The 17,724-nt window shown below is 37.3% G+C and overlaps 1 protein-coding gene and 1 pseudogene across 1 annotated transcript; one reads left to right on the plus strand and one right to left on the minus strand.

Annotated features, from left to right (window-relative positions):
* Window positions 1-1,046: 1,046 nt before the first annotated feature.
* On the minus strand, window positions 1,047-4,532 carry LOC146922555 (auxin response factor 17-like; annotated as a pseudogene).
* A 9,754-nt stretch (window positions 4,533-14,286) lies between these two features.
* On the plus strand, window positions 14,287-16,751 carry LOC146922556 (uncharacterized). The gene is made up of 2 exons (XM_085710847.1): window positions 14,287-16,189; window positions 16,265-16,751. Exons 1-2 carry the CDS (start codon window positions 14,728-14,730, stop codon window positions 16,612-16,614), a joined length of 1,812 nt encoding a protein of 603 aa, XP_085566973.1. The 5' UTR covers window positions 14,287-14,727; the 3' UTR covers window positions 16,615-16,751.
* The last annotated feature ends 973 nt before the right edge of the window (window positions 16,752-17,724 follow it).

The following is a 17,724-nucleotide window of genomic DNA, read 5'->3' on the forward strand; positions in this document are numbered from 1 at the left end:
TTTAGAACAAAATGAAAAGAGGAGTTGACCTTAGAAGGCTGGACTGGTTGCTTCTCCACCACGTTCATGATTTGTTTCCACATGAACTTCTGATTGTTGTTGCACTGAGGGATCATTGATTTAGATGTATACTAAATGTCACCGAGTTGATTGTGAAGACAATGCAAAGGAGCTTCTTCGATTAATGTGAAATGAGGGCAAGAGCCTTGATTTGATTACCTCTAACTTACTGATTAGAGGCCATGAAAGATATTGATAGATAAAATGAGGTGTTCATTCATGGATATGCATTCAAATATAGTTTAGAGAAAGTGAAAACGTAATTGAATACTTTCTCTTTATTGATTTATTTCATTCAAGATAGTTTTTCCTGTGCATTTTTTGCATAATTAAATAACAAAAAGTTTATTGATTCTTTCTTTTTTGTCAAATTTATTGAATCTTGAACTTCCATATTAAGCTCGAAAACTAGCAAGTCTATGTTTGGGAATCACAAGAAGGCATTGAACATGTGTCAAAATTTAAATCTCTTGTTTGTGGTTTCCATTAGAAATTGTCTGTCTTGTATATAATTGAATTTCAAGTTAATGGTCATTGAAATGATGTGTTAAGAACGAAGTTAAAATAAAATGGACAAAACTTATGTCCATTTCTTGAGTTGTTTTTTTGTATAGTTTTTAGTTAAACTAAACATGGTTTCCTCAAATCCATGAATTTTGCAATAACAAAAGTAAAAAAAGTATCTTAGGTTATTAACCATAGGAAACACCAAGTTTTGTCCAATTAAAATTGCATCTTCCTCATGCTCATAAAACTAACTCACAAACTTATTGCTTATTTTTCTCAAACTAGTTCCTAATTTGGAAAATAAGAAATTTTAGTGTTAGCTGCTTAAAAAACATAACATAATTGAGTACATAAAAAAGAAATCTGGAAGTCTTAAAACCATACACTAGAAAACATGAAATTTGATAGCCAAAATAAAAAATATGAAATTTGAAAGAATACACAATGAAAGTCAACTATTTGGATAATACTCTAGACCATTAAACATCATGTTTCATCATTCTAAGTTGCAGTGATAACCCAAAAACATATATATACATTAATAGACAACTCTATCACTTTTATAGTAGAAAAACTCCACTCAATTAGTAGACATGTACAACTACTTCCACAAAGTCTTCTAAGCAATTGTTATCAAGTTTTGTCAATGCATCAAATTTCATTGGATCCCTTAGAGGAATCTTCTCCCTTGGAACCAGAATCATGGACATCACTTTTCAACGGTTTGTATGATCTTACCAAATAACTTAATTGAACCAGAACCAACTCCTTTTGTGTTGTTGTTGTGAGTCTCAACAAAATCTGTCCCGAATGTGTTCAAACTACTAAGGTTATTTGGCGACAAGTCGTTAGATGTGGGACTGTCAATGTTTAGATTGTTCACAAAGAAACCATAACTATTATCATTCAAAAAGTTGGAAAAACCTGATAGAGATAAATGATCATGCCTGGCTCCCTGCATGCCTGCTGGAAAATAACCCCAATTCAACAATGTTTGGTTCAAAGATCTCATAGGGAACTCTATCATAGGAATGAAGGGATCAACCTTGTTATCACTAAACAAGGCAGAATCCTGAACTAGTCTAGGCTTTTTTGTTGAAAGGAATGGTAGATGCACTGCAGGATTGCGGGAAATAAGTTCAACTTGCCATGGATTGACGCGGTTTTGATTTTGCAAGATTTCAAGTTCATCCCAATTAACCTATGATAAAGAGATAAAAATGGTAAGAATCCAATATCAGTCATTTAAAATATACGATAAGTTATGGTATGTATATGCACATCAAAGGTTTCTTAACAAATACTAACATGTGAGTAAAATATAGATCGTACTTAGGAATAAGAGCAAATGCATTTTATTATAAAAATATGGTAACCTAAATAACTAATACTTTTCCATAAGATACCTGAAGCTTCTCCATTATTTATATGCCCGAAAACACTTGTCACTCTTTTATTCTCGCATTTCATCAATCACTCAATCATATGAGGAGCAAGAAGGGTGCATGGTTTCACATCTAATGATCTCAAATGATACAAGTGCAAGAACGAATTGTGTTGCAGTTGATTCATAATTATGGATTAATTTTGGTATCAACTATAAAATACTTCAAATGTATTTCTAATTAAACTAAAGTATTCTCTTAAAATTAGCTCTGCTGTAAATAAATTGATAAATTGATGTTCAAATATTTCCCTTCTACTAGTGTTGAAGGTAAATAATAACAACACCAAAAAATAGTAAATTAACGACTAACTTAGTTGATCGGATAATATTAGAATTTTATTTATATCTTATCCCATAAGGCACAACAAAGCTATACATAGTATATTAGCCTACACTCATATAACTTAACCCTAATATTTATATACTAATTTGATCAAAGGATAAAACATGAATCTTTAAACTTGGAGCAACAATGATCAAGGCTCTCAAGGAATGTAACTCTATGTTTGCATTCCAAGTTATCTATAACTTCACTCTTCCTCTTGCTGAAACATATATACCACTGTTGCTGCTGCTATTGTGGAGAGAAAAATGATGACACTACTATAATTATTCAGCTAACTATTGTTGTGATTGTGAGCATTGAAGGTTTGTTGTGATTTTTCCTAACTGTATTTTGGTAATCATGTCACATAATTGTTGAATAATATTTTCAGCAAGGATTGTGTTGGTTGAGCTGAGACGGTCAGATGATTGAATACTAATATTAAACATTAATAATTACTTGTATTAGAATTTTGGACATCTATTTCATGAACCATCATCTGATTACAGTATCAACCATAGTCACATAATTCTCTTGCAATGCTGCGAATTGTGAATTGAAACTTGTGTACCGGTTTGTGGTACTTTTAGGAATTGGTTTGCACTAATTCCCCTGTAATTCATGGAGATTGGCGAACCGAGATAAGTGTGTGAAGATCAAACAAAGAGGACGAATTAAGAGGTTGAATAAGAGATAAAGAGACAGAAAAATCTGCGGTGGAGCAAATAAATTTTGTTGGAAAACCTCTTTGAAGCTCTAAAAAGGTGAACGTCTCTTGCAAAATAACATTGATACAAAAGTAAAAAAGTGAAAGAAAAGTAAGTGTAAAAAAAAGGTTTTCGGGAGTGGGCACTAATTTGTTGTAGCTTGTCAATATAATCCTTCTAATTGTTTTTAATATTAAGATAGTTTAGTATACTTAATTAGGTAGTAACAATACTATGAATCGATGCAAGGTTTATCCCTCCGTATGCATCGAATTCTTCTCATGTCGTGTACCGCAAACCCGTAACAACGCGAAATGCGAATTGTGTGACTATAACGTCTAAATGAATCATTGCCTAATCTTCTTCGACAATAATTATAACATTATGCAGTCAAATATAATTAGCCCTTGATTCAAAAAATAAAATAAAACTACAATAAGACCAAAAAAGAAGAGCACCTGAAGCATGCGCCAATTAGGGACACTGGACACATTAGAGATTGTTCCTTGAGGCTGAAAAAATGTCATCTTTGAATTTGAAGATTCATCAATCTTCAAAGGAAGCTTCACTCTCATTCCAGATGCCCAACCAATCTTCATAGCATCATCCACAACATTTGCATCAACTACAAAATTGCACCAAGTAGCCCTAGGGTAATATATAACTTCAAATGCCATATTCTTTTCCGCCAACTCCACTGCGTCAATAACCGCCTTCTCGGTTAGTATTCCCCTTCTCCCGCCTCGAGAAAAACCCTCTCCTTTGACCTCCAAACCATTTTCTTTACCCTCATCCCCCTTCCTATTATTCACTGCCTTTGATTCAGCTGCAGTAAACTTCATGTTTCTGCGGATTCCAACAACTATATCTCCGGCAGTGTTTTTCATGAAAACAATAGAATCACCAGCAACGAGTTTTTTCGTGTTCACAAACGGAGTCCAACCAGTAGTAAAAAGGTGTCTTTTGGGTCTCCCTCGATAGACATGAGCAAACTTCCAAACTCCGTCATGAACATCAGTAACGGAGAGTTCCTGAGACGGAAAAGGAGAATTTAGATCAAGCTTAGGGAAGATCAAGTCAGCACAAAGGCGAGGTACAGAGAATCCACCGCCGTTATTAGAATCAGATTTTGTAAGAGTCTTTACGAAGGAAACAACCTTATCACCGTCTTCTTCTTCGTCAACAACCTCAGGAAGTTCTTGTCCTTCAGTTACCGGACTGAGTAGCAATTTGGCGAAGACCTCATCGGTGTGAGGATCGGCTAGGAGATCAACGGCCGTGATGATACAGGGAAAGGAAGGACGGTAACCATCAATAACGGTGATTGTTTGAGGGTTAGGGGAAGGGCAGGCATGTTCCAAGTGACCATGTGGGAAGTAATAAACTTTAGAAAGTACCTTTGGGACATTCACCGATGGACCGGCACATGTCTGCCAGATTTTGGATTTCACGCGGCGTGCCGGAGGGACAGACATGGTGGCCGGTGGGGAAGACATGGCGGAAAGAGAGAGAAGGAGTGAGCGGGGAATAAAGTTGGATTAGGTTTTACAAACTATTAGAACAATTAATAAGAGTTATTAGTTAAATTACGTGTATCATGTACGAGACTGTTGAGTTGTAATTGTGAGAATTGTGTGCTAAATCGGTTGTAAATGAGAGAGAAAAAAGAGAATATCCCAACAAAATAGGAATTTTTTTAGTGTCCAAGTGAGTAATTGTCAATGTCTTTCCACTAATTTTTCTCCTTCTTTATGCTTGTTCCAAGGAAGGATAATTATGAAAACTAATAGTAGATCGTGGATTTTGTCTTTTTTTTTTTTAAATAAAATTAAGAATGAGCTTTTTTCGAAAGGAAAAAAAAAAATTAAGAATGAGCTTAACAACACTAACTATGATTTTTTCTTCGGTTCCCTCAAAAAAAATGATTTTTTCTTCGGTTGATAAAATCACTTTTGAATATTTTTTGAATTTATTGTGTTAAAAAAAATTATGCATAATTTATAATTTTTTATTTAAATTTATATTTAGTACTTTAAATATTATTTAAAGAAATGTGCATTAAAAAATAAAAACTAATAAAATGTTATTAAAAAAAACTTTTATAGTCAACCTCTACTTATGAAGAGAGTGATGATCATCTAGATCGCAACATGAACACGTTGAAAATGAAAATTTGAACACACAAACAACATACAACACTTGAGCATTGTGATCAATACCTTTTATTTTGGCATATTATTTTGAAAATAATTTTTTTTAACACACAATCATAAAATTTACATCATTTAATTAATTCAAAATACATATTATTTTAATTATTTTATCTTTCATACTTTTTTCAACGTTTAAATATGCAGATGATCCTTGTAAATGTCAAATATTTTGGTTTTAGTTCCTATAAGTTGATTTTTGTGTTTTACTACTTACAAATATATAATTTTTTGTTTTTGGTTCTTACGGTTTTGTATTAGTCTTTGCAAAATTAATTTATATTGGATTTGGTCCTTGAAACATGTAGAATATTTAATTAATTCAAAATACATATTATTTTAATTATTTTATCTTTCATACTTTTTTCAATGTTTAAATATGCAAACGTTTAAATATGCAAACGATCCTTGTAAATGTTAAATGTTTTGGTTTTAGTTCCTATAATTTCATTTTTGGGTTTTACTCCTTGCAAATATATAATTTTTTGTTTTTGGTTCTTATGGTTTTGTTTTAGTCTTTGTAAAATTAATTTATATTGGATTTGTTCCTTGAAACATGTAGAATATTTTTTTTATATCATGTGACATGTAGAATATTATATTCGGTTTGAAGTAGTTTCTATTAAGGTGAAGTTTTTAGTTTTTTTTTTTTAGTTGTACTTATTTAAAAGGCTTCAATTATTTTATTTTTATTTTTGAAAAGTTTCTATTACAATATACGTACTTATCATTTAACCTTTTAATTTCATGACATTTTTTAATAGTTATTTATACAAAATAAATTGAATTTTGAATTAATTTTACATGTATCAAACCATTTTTGTTTTTTGTAATATGGGACTGGTCTCACCCAATGATAGGGAGTTTGACATTTTAACTTAATAGTTACGTGTACGATCATAACTCTTCGTATATGCTAAAAACAGAATTGGAAGGAGAAAATCAACTTGTGTTTAAAAGATTTATCAAAAAAGAATAGTCGCTACTAAATGGTTGCTGAATATTTGTTAAAAAAATAATATTATTATAGAAATGTGGATTCTATTGTTTTGCATATTAATTTGGGGAAGTCTTCATGACGCCTTTGGAACGAAACTCAATATCAGTTCACCTACCATTCACATACATATTGTAAGAGTGGTAGAAGCAGTGCCGGTGGCGGATGGGGATGCCAAATATTTTCAGAATATATATTAAACAATTTTAAGAAATAAACCAAATTGTGGATTAGTGTAGTGGTTTATTTTCTTTGAACTACCATAGATCATAGATAATGGCGGTTCAAGTACCTAAAGGACCTCTTTTTTTGAATTGAATAAAGTATTATTAATACAATGTAAAATAAGAAGCTATCAAGTGTCATCAATCCACTCCAACACCAATGTAATGTTTAATATATTATGCATAATATGATAATTATAGTAAACTTGGGGGATGCAGTGGCACCTGCGGGTCTCCACTAAGATCCGCCCCTGGGTAGATGTATTAATCACAGTTGGGGTGCTTCAGCCTCTCCCTGATGTCTAACCTTTCTGTTTGCCTATCAAAAAAAAAAAAAAAACACCAAAAGATTTGTTGAGAGCGTCTTTGAGGAAATTGGTAGTTTGGAGAAGTTCTTGCGTCTTATAGAGTTCGCATGGAAAAAAAAGTATCCACTAAGGATGGTTTTGTATGAAGATGTGTTCGAAAAGAAATGTAGTACTTTGCTTTGTTGGTATGAGACCAGTGAGAATCTTATTTTGGGACACGAATTGGTACAAGAAATACTTGTGCAGAGTACACATAAAAGCTACAATGACAAGAGGGCAAAATATTTGATATTTAAGGAAGAAGACCACATATTTTGATATTTAAGCTACATAAGACTCAAACTGTTATACCCTAATTTTGGACCTAAAAATACTTATTCAATTCTTCTTTTCTTGCATTATAACTCATTTGATATATCTCTGATCAGTTACATCTTTCTCTGCATTTTATTTCAATATTACTTGCAAAATTCACATAAAAGGGTATTTTAGTCATTTCCTGCATTTAACTCATTTTAATCCTTGAAAATTGTTTGAGTCTTTTAAGTTGGTTTGTATAAGTCCTTGTTTCAATCCCATGTCAAAATTCATTTCAAAAAATATCAGTTAAGTCATTTTTTAGTCAGTTTAGCCCCTAGGGGCATTTTAGTCATTTCCTATGTTAAAATTTCTTTCAGTCTTTTAAAAATTTGGTTGAGTCCTTTCAAATAGTTTGAATAAGTCTTCATTTCAATTCTATGTCAAAATCCATTTTAAAGTTGCATTTGAAGTCATTTTGAGTCAGTTTTGCCCCTAGGGGCATTTTAGTCTTTTCATGTGTTAAAACTCTGTTTAAAACTCTTGAAATTGTCTATGAGTCTTTTATTTTTGTCTGCATAAGCTCTTGTTTCAATTCCCTGTTAAAAATCATTTTTTAAATTGCATCTGAGTCATTTTAAGTCGTTTTAGTCCCTAGGGGCGTTTTGGTCATTTCACGTAAAATCTCTGATTCATTTTGATCTGCTTTGTTGTTTTTAATCGTCTCACTTTACGTTAATTTTCAATTTACTTTTTTCAATTCAATTTTAGTTTTGATTTTCATTTTGGTCCTTGTACTTTTGTTATTTGCATTTTAATCCCTTTTTAAGTTTGTTAGAGTTCAAGTGCCATGTGTCCAAATGCTATTGGTCCTTAAGAGTTTGTTACAAGTCTAGTGCCACATGTCCCACTCCAATTGGTCCAAAGCTTACCACATCACCTATATAAGTCAAAGTCAAGGTCAATTTTCAATTCATTCAATCATTTTACACAAAAAATCATAAAACAAAAATCCATTTTCTTCCCTCTTTTCTTTTCCTCACGTGTCTATTTTCTCACCACCATAACTAACTCTTTTTCTCATCTTCCTCCACCACTCAACCACCCTAACAAACTCCTCCACCACCATAACAAACTCATCAACCTCTTTCCACCACCATAAACCACCACCCTAACCAACCTAAACCACCACAAACCACCACCATTTTCACTACTCAACTTCCATAACCACCAATATTCATCACCAACATTCATCCACTCCACTCAACCGAATCATAAATCCTCACAAATCATAAGCCTCAACACATCACTATCACCGAATCTTCGATCGAAGTCGTCACGTCACAACAATTACGAACCTATCTACCATGAAATTGCGAATTCGAATCAAGCTATGTCCAATCGAGTGAAATCAAGAATCAGCGGTATGGGCACAGAGCCGATTCAACCAAAGCAGTGGTTCTTCAAGACCAATCCTATCAACAACAACAACACGTTTTGAAACTGTTTTGAGGGCGAGTTGCGAAACTGAAGCAGGTTCCAGATTGAAGAAGAAGGTGAGTCTGCAACAAGAAGGAGGGAGAAAGAATAAAGGCGAATCCAGAAGCTGATTTCGGAGAAGATCGGAGAATATTCCTTTCTATTTCCTCCGATTGAATCCTAAGGTATCACCGCTTCATCCTTTGATTCGATCTGTGTTGTTGCTGGCTCTTGCGTTAATCCATCATTCCCTTTTCCTTGCGTCGAATTTAAGCTGTGGATATGTGTTTGTGTGTTTTCGGTGTGATTGTTCATGGCTGTGTGTTGGAGCGATTGAGAGAAAGGGTGTCGTAAGGGAGAAGAAGAAGAGGGAACCGTTTTTTTCTTTTTTGTGCTCACGTGTTTTTATTTTAATTTCATTCAACCCATGAACCTAACCCAAACCCGATCCAAACCCATGGATCCTACCCGTTTTTGATCCTGGGTTGGGCTTGGGCCTTAACTATTTTGAGTTTCTACCTTCTGTATGATTTTCGCTATTCACACACCGTTTTTTGCTGCTTACACTACTGGTTTATTCAAAATTGCATGAAAAATTCCACAAAACTCTAGTAACCTTCTTGATGCATTTTTTTGATAATTTTTGGTGTATTTTGCATGGTAAACCTTGGTCACAATATGTGGAAAATATTTTGGTCTTTTGTTGATTCCACGTGTTATTTCTTGTTCAAATCTTGATAAAAATTTCCTAAAGTTTTGTGGAGTTTGTTGTGATCATTTTTTTTTAGCACTTGATACTAGTTCCTTGAAATGTAATTACATGTTAAAACCTACTTCAAAAATAATGGGTGCTTGTTTTGTCATTTTTGCCACTTTTTTTGTTAGCATTTTTGTGAAGCTTTAATATGGTTTTGAACTTGAAATTTTGTTACATAATTGTGGCTTTAAACACGTAATTTCTTGGAGTGAATTTGCCTATTAAATATGGTATGTGCTTGCTGTTTTGAGTTAGATTTTTGTGGACTTTGTGTTGTAAATAATGTGAAATGCTCTTGTGAAATAAAGTGCATAAGGGACTTGAAAATCTTATAATCTTTGGCACGTCGATTTTCCTTGATTCTCATATCTCTTTCCTTGAAATAAGTCACCTAAAATTTCCAATGTTGTGAGAATTTAGGCCTCAAACTTGCTTTAGAAGTATATTGAATTTCAAGTCCCTTTGTCATTTTTTTTTACTAAAGTTGTTAGTTTACTTTACTTGCAAGTTATATTTGTTTTACTATGCATTTGTCATTTTGTTTCTATATCATTTGGTTCTACTAACCCTTTTGTTTCATGGTTCATAAGCATACTTCATTCTTCCATCTTAGTTTCATTTCTTGCAACTTAATTTCATGCAAAATTTAGAATGTAAAAAACTTAGGAACTTTTGTACTTTACTTTTATGAAATTTTAATTTCTTGCAAGACCATAGAATGTATCTAGGCCAATGATGTAAAGGACAATGGACTCTAATGATGTACACCGACACAAGCACCGACACATGCACACACACCACTTTAGGTATATAGCTAGAATATGCATGTTTAGATGTATGTCTAGGATTGTATGTTTAGATGAATGTTTAGGCTTTATACTTAGAAAAATCAATTTTCCCAAAAATATGAACCAACATCACTCAAATGTTTTTTTCTAAATAAACCTTGGGGTCCAAAACCCCATTGAATTTCCCTTTCATTTTCTTAATCAAATTTCAATGAACTCTAATCATGTTTAGACCATATTTTGCCAATGACTAATTCAACCTCACAATTTCAAAATCTCATGCCCTTGAGGCCTCTTTCTATTCTTCAAAATCCAATTTTCAAACTTAAAATCAATCAACAAAAACAAAAACATTTTTTGAGAGAGAACTACGGTGGATTTGATCCCTTAAACGGGTACGTAGGCAAGGAACAAAATTCCTTCAATTCAAATAAAATAAAAATCCAAACACATTCTTCTCCCTCAAATTCTTCACTTAGAAACCCTTAGGTGTAAATATCATTTTCAAAATAGCATTTAAAAATAAAGCGCGCGCGTAGAAATTAAAGACGGTTCCTATAGGATACTATAGTCGTTATGGGTGCCTAACACCTTCCCGTAGCGAAAACAACTCCCGGACCTCGATTCTCAAGGGTTTTGCTTACTTTTTCCCTTCCCAAGAAAAAATAAGATATCACCGGTTTAAAAGGTTCAAACGTAATCAATGTTTGACACCCGAAAACCAAGATAAAACAGCTGGCGACTTCACTGGGGAGATTCGAGAGTTACGCCTAGTCTTTATTTCCGCGCTTGCGCTCTTTTTACTTGTTTCTTTTATTTGCTTTCCTATGTGAATAAATGTTTAATTTCTTGCAAACGTGTGGGGTGAGAATATCAAAATTCCTGCACCCGGGCTGAGTGAACTTAGGATTTAGGAGGGATATAATCGACAATTCATTCCGGGGGTTGCCTCGTGTTTTGGATTATGCGATCAATCCCACATAGTTGAGGCATTTTGGGGGTGATGTTGTCGGCGCGTGTTGTCGCGTTTAGGCACTTTACTTCTAATTGTTCTATGACGCTATGAACCGTAGATAACCAAACCCATCCATGGCCATTTTTTAGGATGTAGTGCGGAGGCTAAACCGAGTGTTGTCTCGAGTTTTAGTCGTCACGCGATACTACACTCAAGTTAGACCTTCCGCGGATAATCATGGAGCGAGTGTTGTCTCGTGACACCGTGATATACGTCGGAGAGGTTGCAACTTGGGAACCTTTTTAGAACCTGGTTACTATTATCCTAAAGCCCTAGTTTCACCGGACGCCGTGTCCACCCATGACTCCTCGACTTTGAACTTCAACCCACCATGTTTTCTCCGAACTTGAACATAATCATGCATTCATGCATACATGCATACATGCATAAACTTTTTCCATGCATTGTTATCGAAGGGCTTAGACAAGTTGAATTTGTAAACATTGTAGGAATGAAGAGGACTAATTCCTACAAGTTCAAGGAAGTGGATTTGGCTAGTTTGAGAGATTTGGCACTCAAGATTGAGGATCCGACTGGTTTCCGACGTCGTTACGGGGCTTTACTTACTATTCTCCAGACCAATGTGGACGAGAAGCTTTGGCACACTCTAGTGCAATTCTATGATCGGGACTATCGGTGCTTTACTTTTCCGGACTTTCAGCTGGTGCCTACTCTAGAGGCTTATTCTTCCTTGATGGATCTGTCTATTGCTAAGGGGTACCTTTCTCAGGACTTGAGCATCCTCTTACTCCATTGGTTATTGCTAAAGATCTCTCTCTCAAGACCACCGATGTCTCCAAGAATCTTGTCACTAAGGCACGTATCCGAGGGTTCACTTCAAAGTATCTACTTGAGAAAGCCAACCTCAATACCACTTGTCAGGACACTCTCGAGGCTATTCTTGCACTTCTCATCTATGGGCTTATTCTCTTCCCGAATCTTGATGACTTTGTGGACATGAATGCTATTATGATCTTCCACTCCAAGAATCCTGTTCCTACCTTGCTAGCTGACACATACCATGCTATTCATGATCGTTCCGGCAAGGGTCGTGGATACATTCTTTGTTGTGTGCCTCTCCTCTATAGGTGGTTTATTTCGCACCTTCCGGAGTCTTTCCATGACAATCCGGAGAATTGGTCTATTTCACAGAGGATTATGGCTCTCACTCCTAATGAAGTGGTTTGGCTCACTCCCGCTTCTAGAGTCAAGGAAATTATCTTTGGTGGTGGAAAGTTTCTTAATGTACCTCTTCTTGGTACCCGGGGTGGAATCAACTATAACCCGGAGCTTGCTTTGCGACAATTTGGTTTTCCGATGAAAGATAAGCCCATCAATCTTGCTACAGCTCCTTACTTCTTTCGCTACTCCAATGCTCCCACAGGCATAAGAGAGGATTTCATAGGAGCTTGGTCCAAGCTTCGGAAGAAAGAGGTGAAGCACATGGGTGTAAGGTCCGGTGTTGCTCATGAAGCCTATACACAGTGGGTGATAAACCAAGCTGTGGAGATTGGTATGCCTTACCCCCCTATGAGATATGTGTCTGCATCTGTTCCTACCATGCCTTTGCCTCTACTCCCACCTACCCAGGAGATGTATCAGGAGCATCTAGCTATGGAGAGTCGGGAGAAGCATCAGTGGAGAGCTAGATACTATGAGGCTGAGAACTTGATCATGACTTTGGATGGAAAGGATGAGCAGAAGACTCATGAGGTCTTGACACTGAAGAAAGAGTTAGCTAAGGCTAAGAGAGAGATTGAAGAGAAAGATAGGTTGCTTATGAGAGACTCTAAGAGGGCTAGGGGTGCCCGTGACTTCTATGCACGATACTGCAGCTATGAGTCTGAGTCTGAGGATGATGCTTCCACTTCCTATGCTTGAGGATTTCTTTTTCCTGTTGTTATTTCCAGTTGCTTATGTTGTTTTACATTTCAAAGTCTGTCCCTTGGCTTAGCATTTCAAAGGGAATCGTCTTGTAAAACTATATGTTGGTTGTTCGTTTCCCGTTTATGTTCATTGTTGTTTAGTAATGTTTACAAGTTTCTAGTTTGTCTAAAACCCTTCGATAACACATAAAAAGAGTCTTTTTGCATATGCATTTACACATTTCATGCATCATATGCATTTATTTGTCACAAAAACTTCTCTCGTGCTCATTGCCTCCTGGTTTTGTCCGCCGCAGTCTGAAAAGTGGCTTGTGGTCGCAAAATTTACCAACCAGATAGAGTGCATCAAACAAGATTTCACAAGAGAAGGATCATGGCTAACTTTGAAGAAGAAAATGCTCAGCTCCGTGCCGAATTGGCTGCTATGAAAGAAGACTTGGCTAAGGCTCATGACACTATGTCTGCTTTGTTGGCTGCACAAGAACAACCAGCCACATCTGTCCCAGTTTCTACTGAAGCAATTCCATCTATCCCACTGTCTACTGTGGCTACTGATGCTCGGTTTGTCATGCCCAATGGGCGTCCTTATGGGCTCTCAGCTTACTATTCTCCTAATACTGCTGCTGGTGTCTCTGGTTTTGCTGGTCAAGGACAGATTCCTGTATCCACTGCTATGCCTCAAGTAACCACTGTTGTTACCAACCCTATTGTACACACTGTGCAACAGGTGATTGATGTCGATACTCCGCGCGGACAAGATCCCGCAATGGAAGCTATGAAAAGACAGTTAAGGGAGTTGGCTGGAGAACTCCGTGAGGTCAAGGCTAGCCGGGGAAACAATGGTGCTCTTGCTAAAGCTCGTGATCTATGCTTGGTATCCCGATTTGAGGTTCCTAAGAAATTCAAAGAGCCAGAATTTGACAAATACAATGGGACTTCTTGCCCACACAACCATGTCATCCGGTACGTCCGAAAGATGGCAAATTACGCAGATAATGACGCACTAATGATCCATTGCTTCCAGAGTAGCTTGACAGATGATGCAGCAGATTGGTACACTGGTTTGAGCAAAGACAATATCCATACTTTTGAGGAACTCGCTGCTGCTTTTGAAAGTCATTATGAGTTCAACACTCGTCTGAAGCCAAATAGGGACTCTCTTAAAGCTTTGTCTCAGAAATCAGATGAAACCTTTCGTGAATATGCCTAGAGATGGAGAGGGGCAGCTGCCCGTGTTTCTCCTCGACTCGATGAGGAAGAATTAACACAGACATTCCTGAAGACTCTGAAGAAGGAATACGTTGAAAGAATGATAGTCTCTGCTCCAAACAATTTCTCCGACATGGTTACTATGGGAACTCGTCTAGAAGAGGCTGTCAGTGAGGGTATTATTGTTCTTAAGAAGGTTGAATCTTCAACCAGCGCACTTAAGAAGTATGGTAATGGCCATCATAAAAAGAAAGAATCTGAAATAGGGATGGTATCTGGTAATAAGTCTACACCTGCTAATGCTACTCCGTTGCCTTTACCCTATCAATACATGCAGTACTCTTAACATCCCTTCTTCGCACCATTCTACCAGCAATATCCTCTGCCACCGGGTCAACCACCAGCACCCGTTAATGCCGTTGCTCAACAAGTACAACAACAGCCTCCTGCTCAACAACAGCAGCAGCAGCAACAGGGTCCTCGGCCCAGGACTTATTTTCCACCAATACCAATGCGGTATGCTGATCTGCTCCCAACTCTACTTGCTAAGGGACATTGTGCCACCAGACCAGGTAGGCCTCCGCCTAATCCTTTGCCTCCTAGGTTCCGACAGGATCTTACATGTGAATTCCATCAGGGTGCTCAAGGCCATGATGTTGAAGGTTGTTATGCTTTGAAATATGTTGTGAAGGATCTGATAGACAGAGGGAGGTTGACTTTTGAGAATAATGCTCCTCATGTCCTCGACAATCCACTTCCAAACCATGCTGCTGTTAATATGATTGAGGCTTTTGAAAGGATCCACGTTCCTCAAGAGGATCCCATATTGGATGTCCGCAATGTCGCTACTCCCTTGGTGCCGCTACATGCCAAACTGTGTCAAGCTTCTTTGTTTAATCACGATCATGCTTCCTGTTCAGAATGTCTTCAAAATCCTATGGGCTGTTGTGTGGTGCAAGATGATATACAGAGCCTGATGGATGACAAGTACTTAATCGCCAGTGATGTATGTGTGATTGTGCCAGTGTTCCATGACTCTCCTGTTGAAAGTGTATCTCAGACAAGGGATGTTGAGCCTTTGGTGATCAGGTTACCTGGTCCGGTATCATATACCTCTACCAAAGCAATTCCTTACAAATACAATGCAACCATGGTCGAGAATGGAGTGGAAGTGCCTCTGGTATCCCCAGCTACAGTTGATAATGTTGCTAGTGAAATTACAGCTCTGAGAAGCAGGAAAGTCCGTCCACCCTTGTTTCAAAAGAAGGTGGTGACACCCACTGCCACAATAACTCCACCAGTTGCTCCTCCTGTTGACAAGAACCCCGGCCCAACAGGCCAATCTATTGAAGAGTCTAATCTGGATGAGATTCTGAGACTTATTAAGAAGAGTGACTACAAGATTGTTGACCAGCTACTGCAAACCCCGTCAAAGATATCCATCTTGTCTCTGCTCATGAGCTCAGAGGCTCATAGGAAAGTGTTAATGAAGATACTGGAGCAAGCTTATGTTGACCACGAAGTCTCTGTGGATCAGTTTGATGGGATAGTGAGTAATATTACTGCCTGCAACAACTTGGGGTTTGGTGACGATGAACTCCCCGAAGCAGGGAAACACCACAACTTGGCTCTGCATATCTCTGTACATTGTAGATCTGACATGATATCCAATGTGTTGGTGGACACTGGATCGTCTCTGAATGTAATGCCTGAATCCACCCTAAGGCAATTGAGTCATCATGGAATTTCTCTGAGGGGTAGCAGCTATCTGGTTAAAGCTTTTGATGGATCCCGCAAGGATGTTCTCGGGGAGGTAGACTTGCCAATTACCATTGGTCCGGAGACATTCCAAATCACTTTCCAAGTCATGGACATCAATGCTTCATACAGCTGTCTCCTCGGAAGGCCGTGGATTCATGACGCTGGGGCAGTCACTTCTACTTTGCATCAAAAGCTCAAGTTCATGAGGAACGGTAAGATTGTCACTGTGCATGGTGAAGAAGCATATCTGGTTAGCCAAGTGTCATCTTTCTCTTGTGTTGAAGCAGGGTCCGCTGAAGGGACGTCATTTCAAGGCTTGACTGTTGAGGGTGCAGAACCCCGGAGGGCTGGTACTAGCATGGCTTCACTGAAAGATGCCCAGAAGGCTGTTCAAGAAGGGCAAGCTGCCGGCTGGGGCACAGTAATTCAGATTCTGGAAAACAAGCGTAAAGAGGGCCTCGGATTCTCCCCAACCTCTGGTGTTTTAACAGGAACTTTCTACAGTGCTGGGTTTATCAATGCTATTGCTGAAGATGCTGCTGAAAGAAGTCACGTACCTACATTTGTTGTACCAGGAGGCACCGTGAGAAATTGGGAGACTATTGATGTTCCTTTAGTCATGCATGCTTCCATGTAATGTGTCTTGTTGCTCATGTTTTTCTTTGTTTTCAAAATAACAATCCTTTCGCTCTGCCCAAGGCGAAAGTGATATCATTGTAAGGGCATGTTTGTTTCGGCATTGTCGTTATCAATAAAAGTTGTCGTCTTTCTCACGACTCTTAGTTTTTCACTTTTTAGTGCCTTTTTTCTTGGAAATAATGGTAATGCCAGAAAAAACCAAAACATCTGTATTTTTCTTATTAATTTCAAAAATCTGCATGAAAAACTTTTTCTAAAAATCATCCCAATCATATTATGCAGATTGAACCACAATAAACCCGTTGAACACAGTGACCCTATGGTTCCTCCAAATTTTGAATTCCCTGTATACAAAGCTGAAGATGAGGATGATGATGAAGAGATACCGTACGAGATCACTCGACTGCTTGAACAAGAAAGAAGAGCCATTCAGCCTCACCAGGAAGAGACTGAGCTTATCAACCTGGGTACTGAAGAAAACAAGCGAGAGATCAAGATCGGTGCTACACTTGAGCCAGAAGTAAAAAAGAAGATTACTCAGCTTCTCCATGATTATCCAGATGTCTTTGCATGGTCCTATGAAGATATGTCGGGTCTAGATCCCAAGATTGTGGAACATCGGATACCGACAGGACCTGAATGTCCTCCTGTCAAACAGAAATTGAGAAGATCTCGACCAGACATGGCTCTTAAGATCAAGGCTGAAGTGCAGAAGCAAATTGATGCGGGTTTCCTCATGACAGCTGAATATCCTGAGTGGATTGCCAACATCGTACCAGTACCAAAGAAAGATGGGAAAGTTCGAATGTGTGTTGATTATAGAGATTTGAATAAAGCAAGTCCAAAAGACAACTTCTCATTGCCTCATATTGACGTGCTTGTTGACAGTACTGCTCAGTCTAAAGTGTTCTCTTTCATGGATGGTTTCACTGGCTACAACCAGATACAGATGTCACCTGAAGATAGAGAAAAGACGTCCTTCATTACTCCATGGGGAACGTTCTGTTATAAACTGATGTCGTTTGGCTTGATAAATGCTGGTGCTACCTATCAAAGAGGTATGACAACTCTGTTTCATGATATGATTCACAAAGAGATTGAAGTATAT

The sequence above is a fragment of the Medicago sativa genome, chromosome 5 (assembly GCF_051527215.1).
Source record: "Medicago sativa cultivar Bolivia chromosome 5, Bolivia_mono, whole genome shotgun sequence".
In the NCBI taxonomy this organism is placed as follows: domain Eukaryota; kingdom Viridiplantae; phylum Streptophyta; class Magnoliopsida; order Fabales; family Fabaceae; genus Medicago; species Medicago sativa.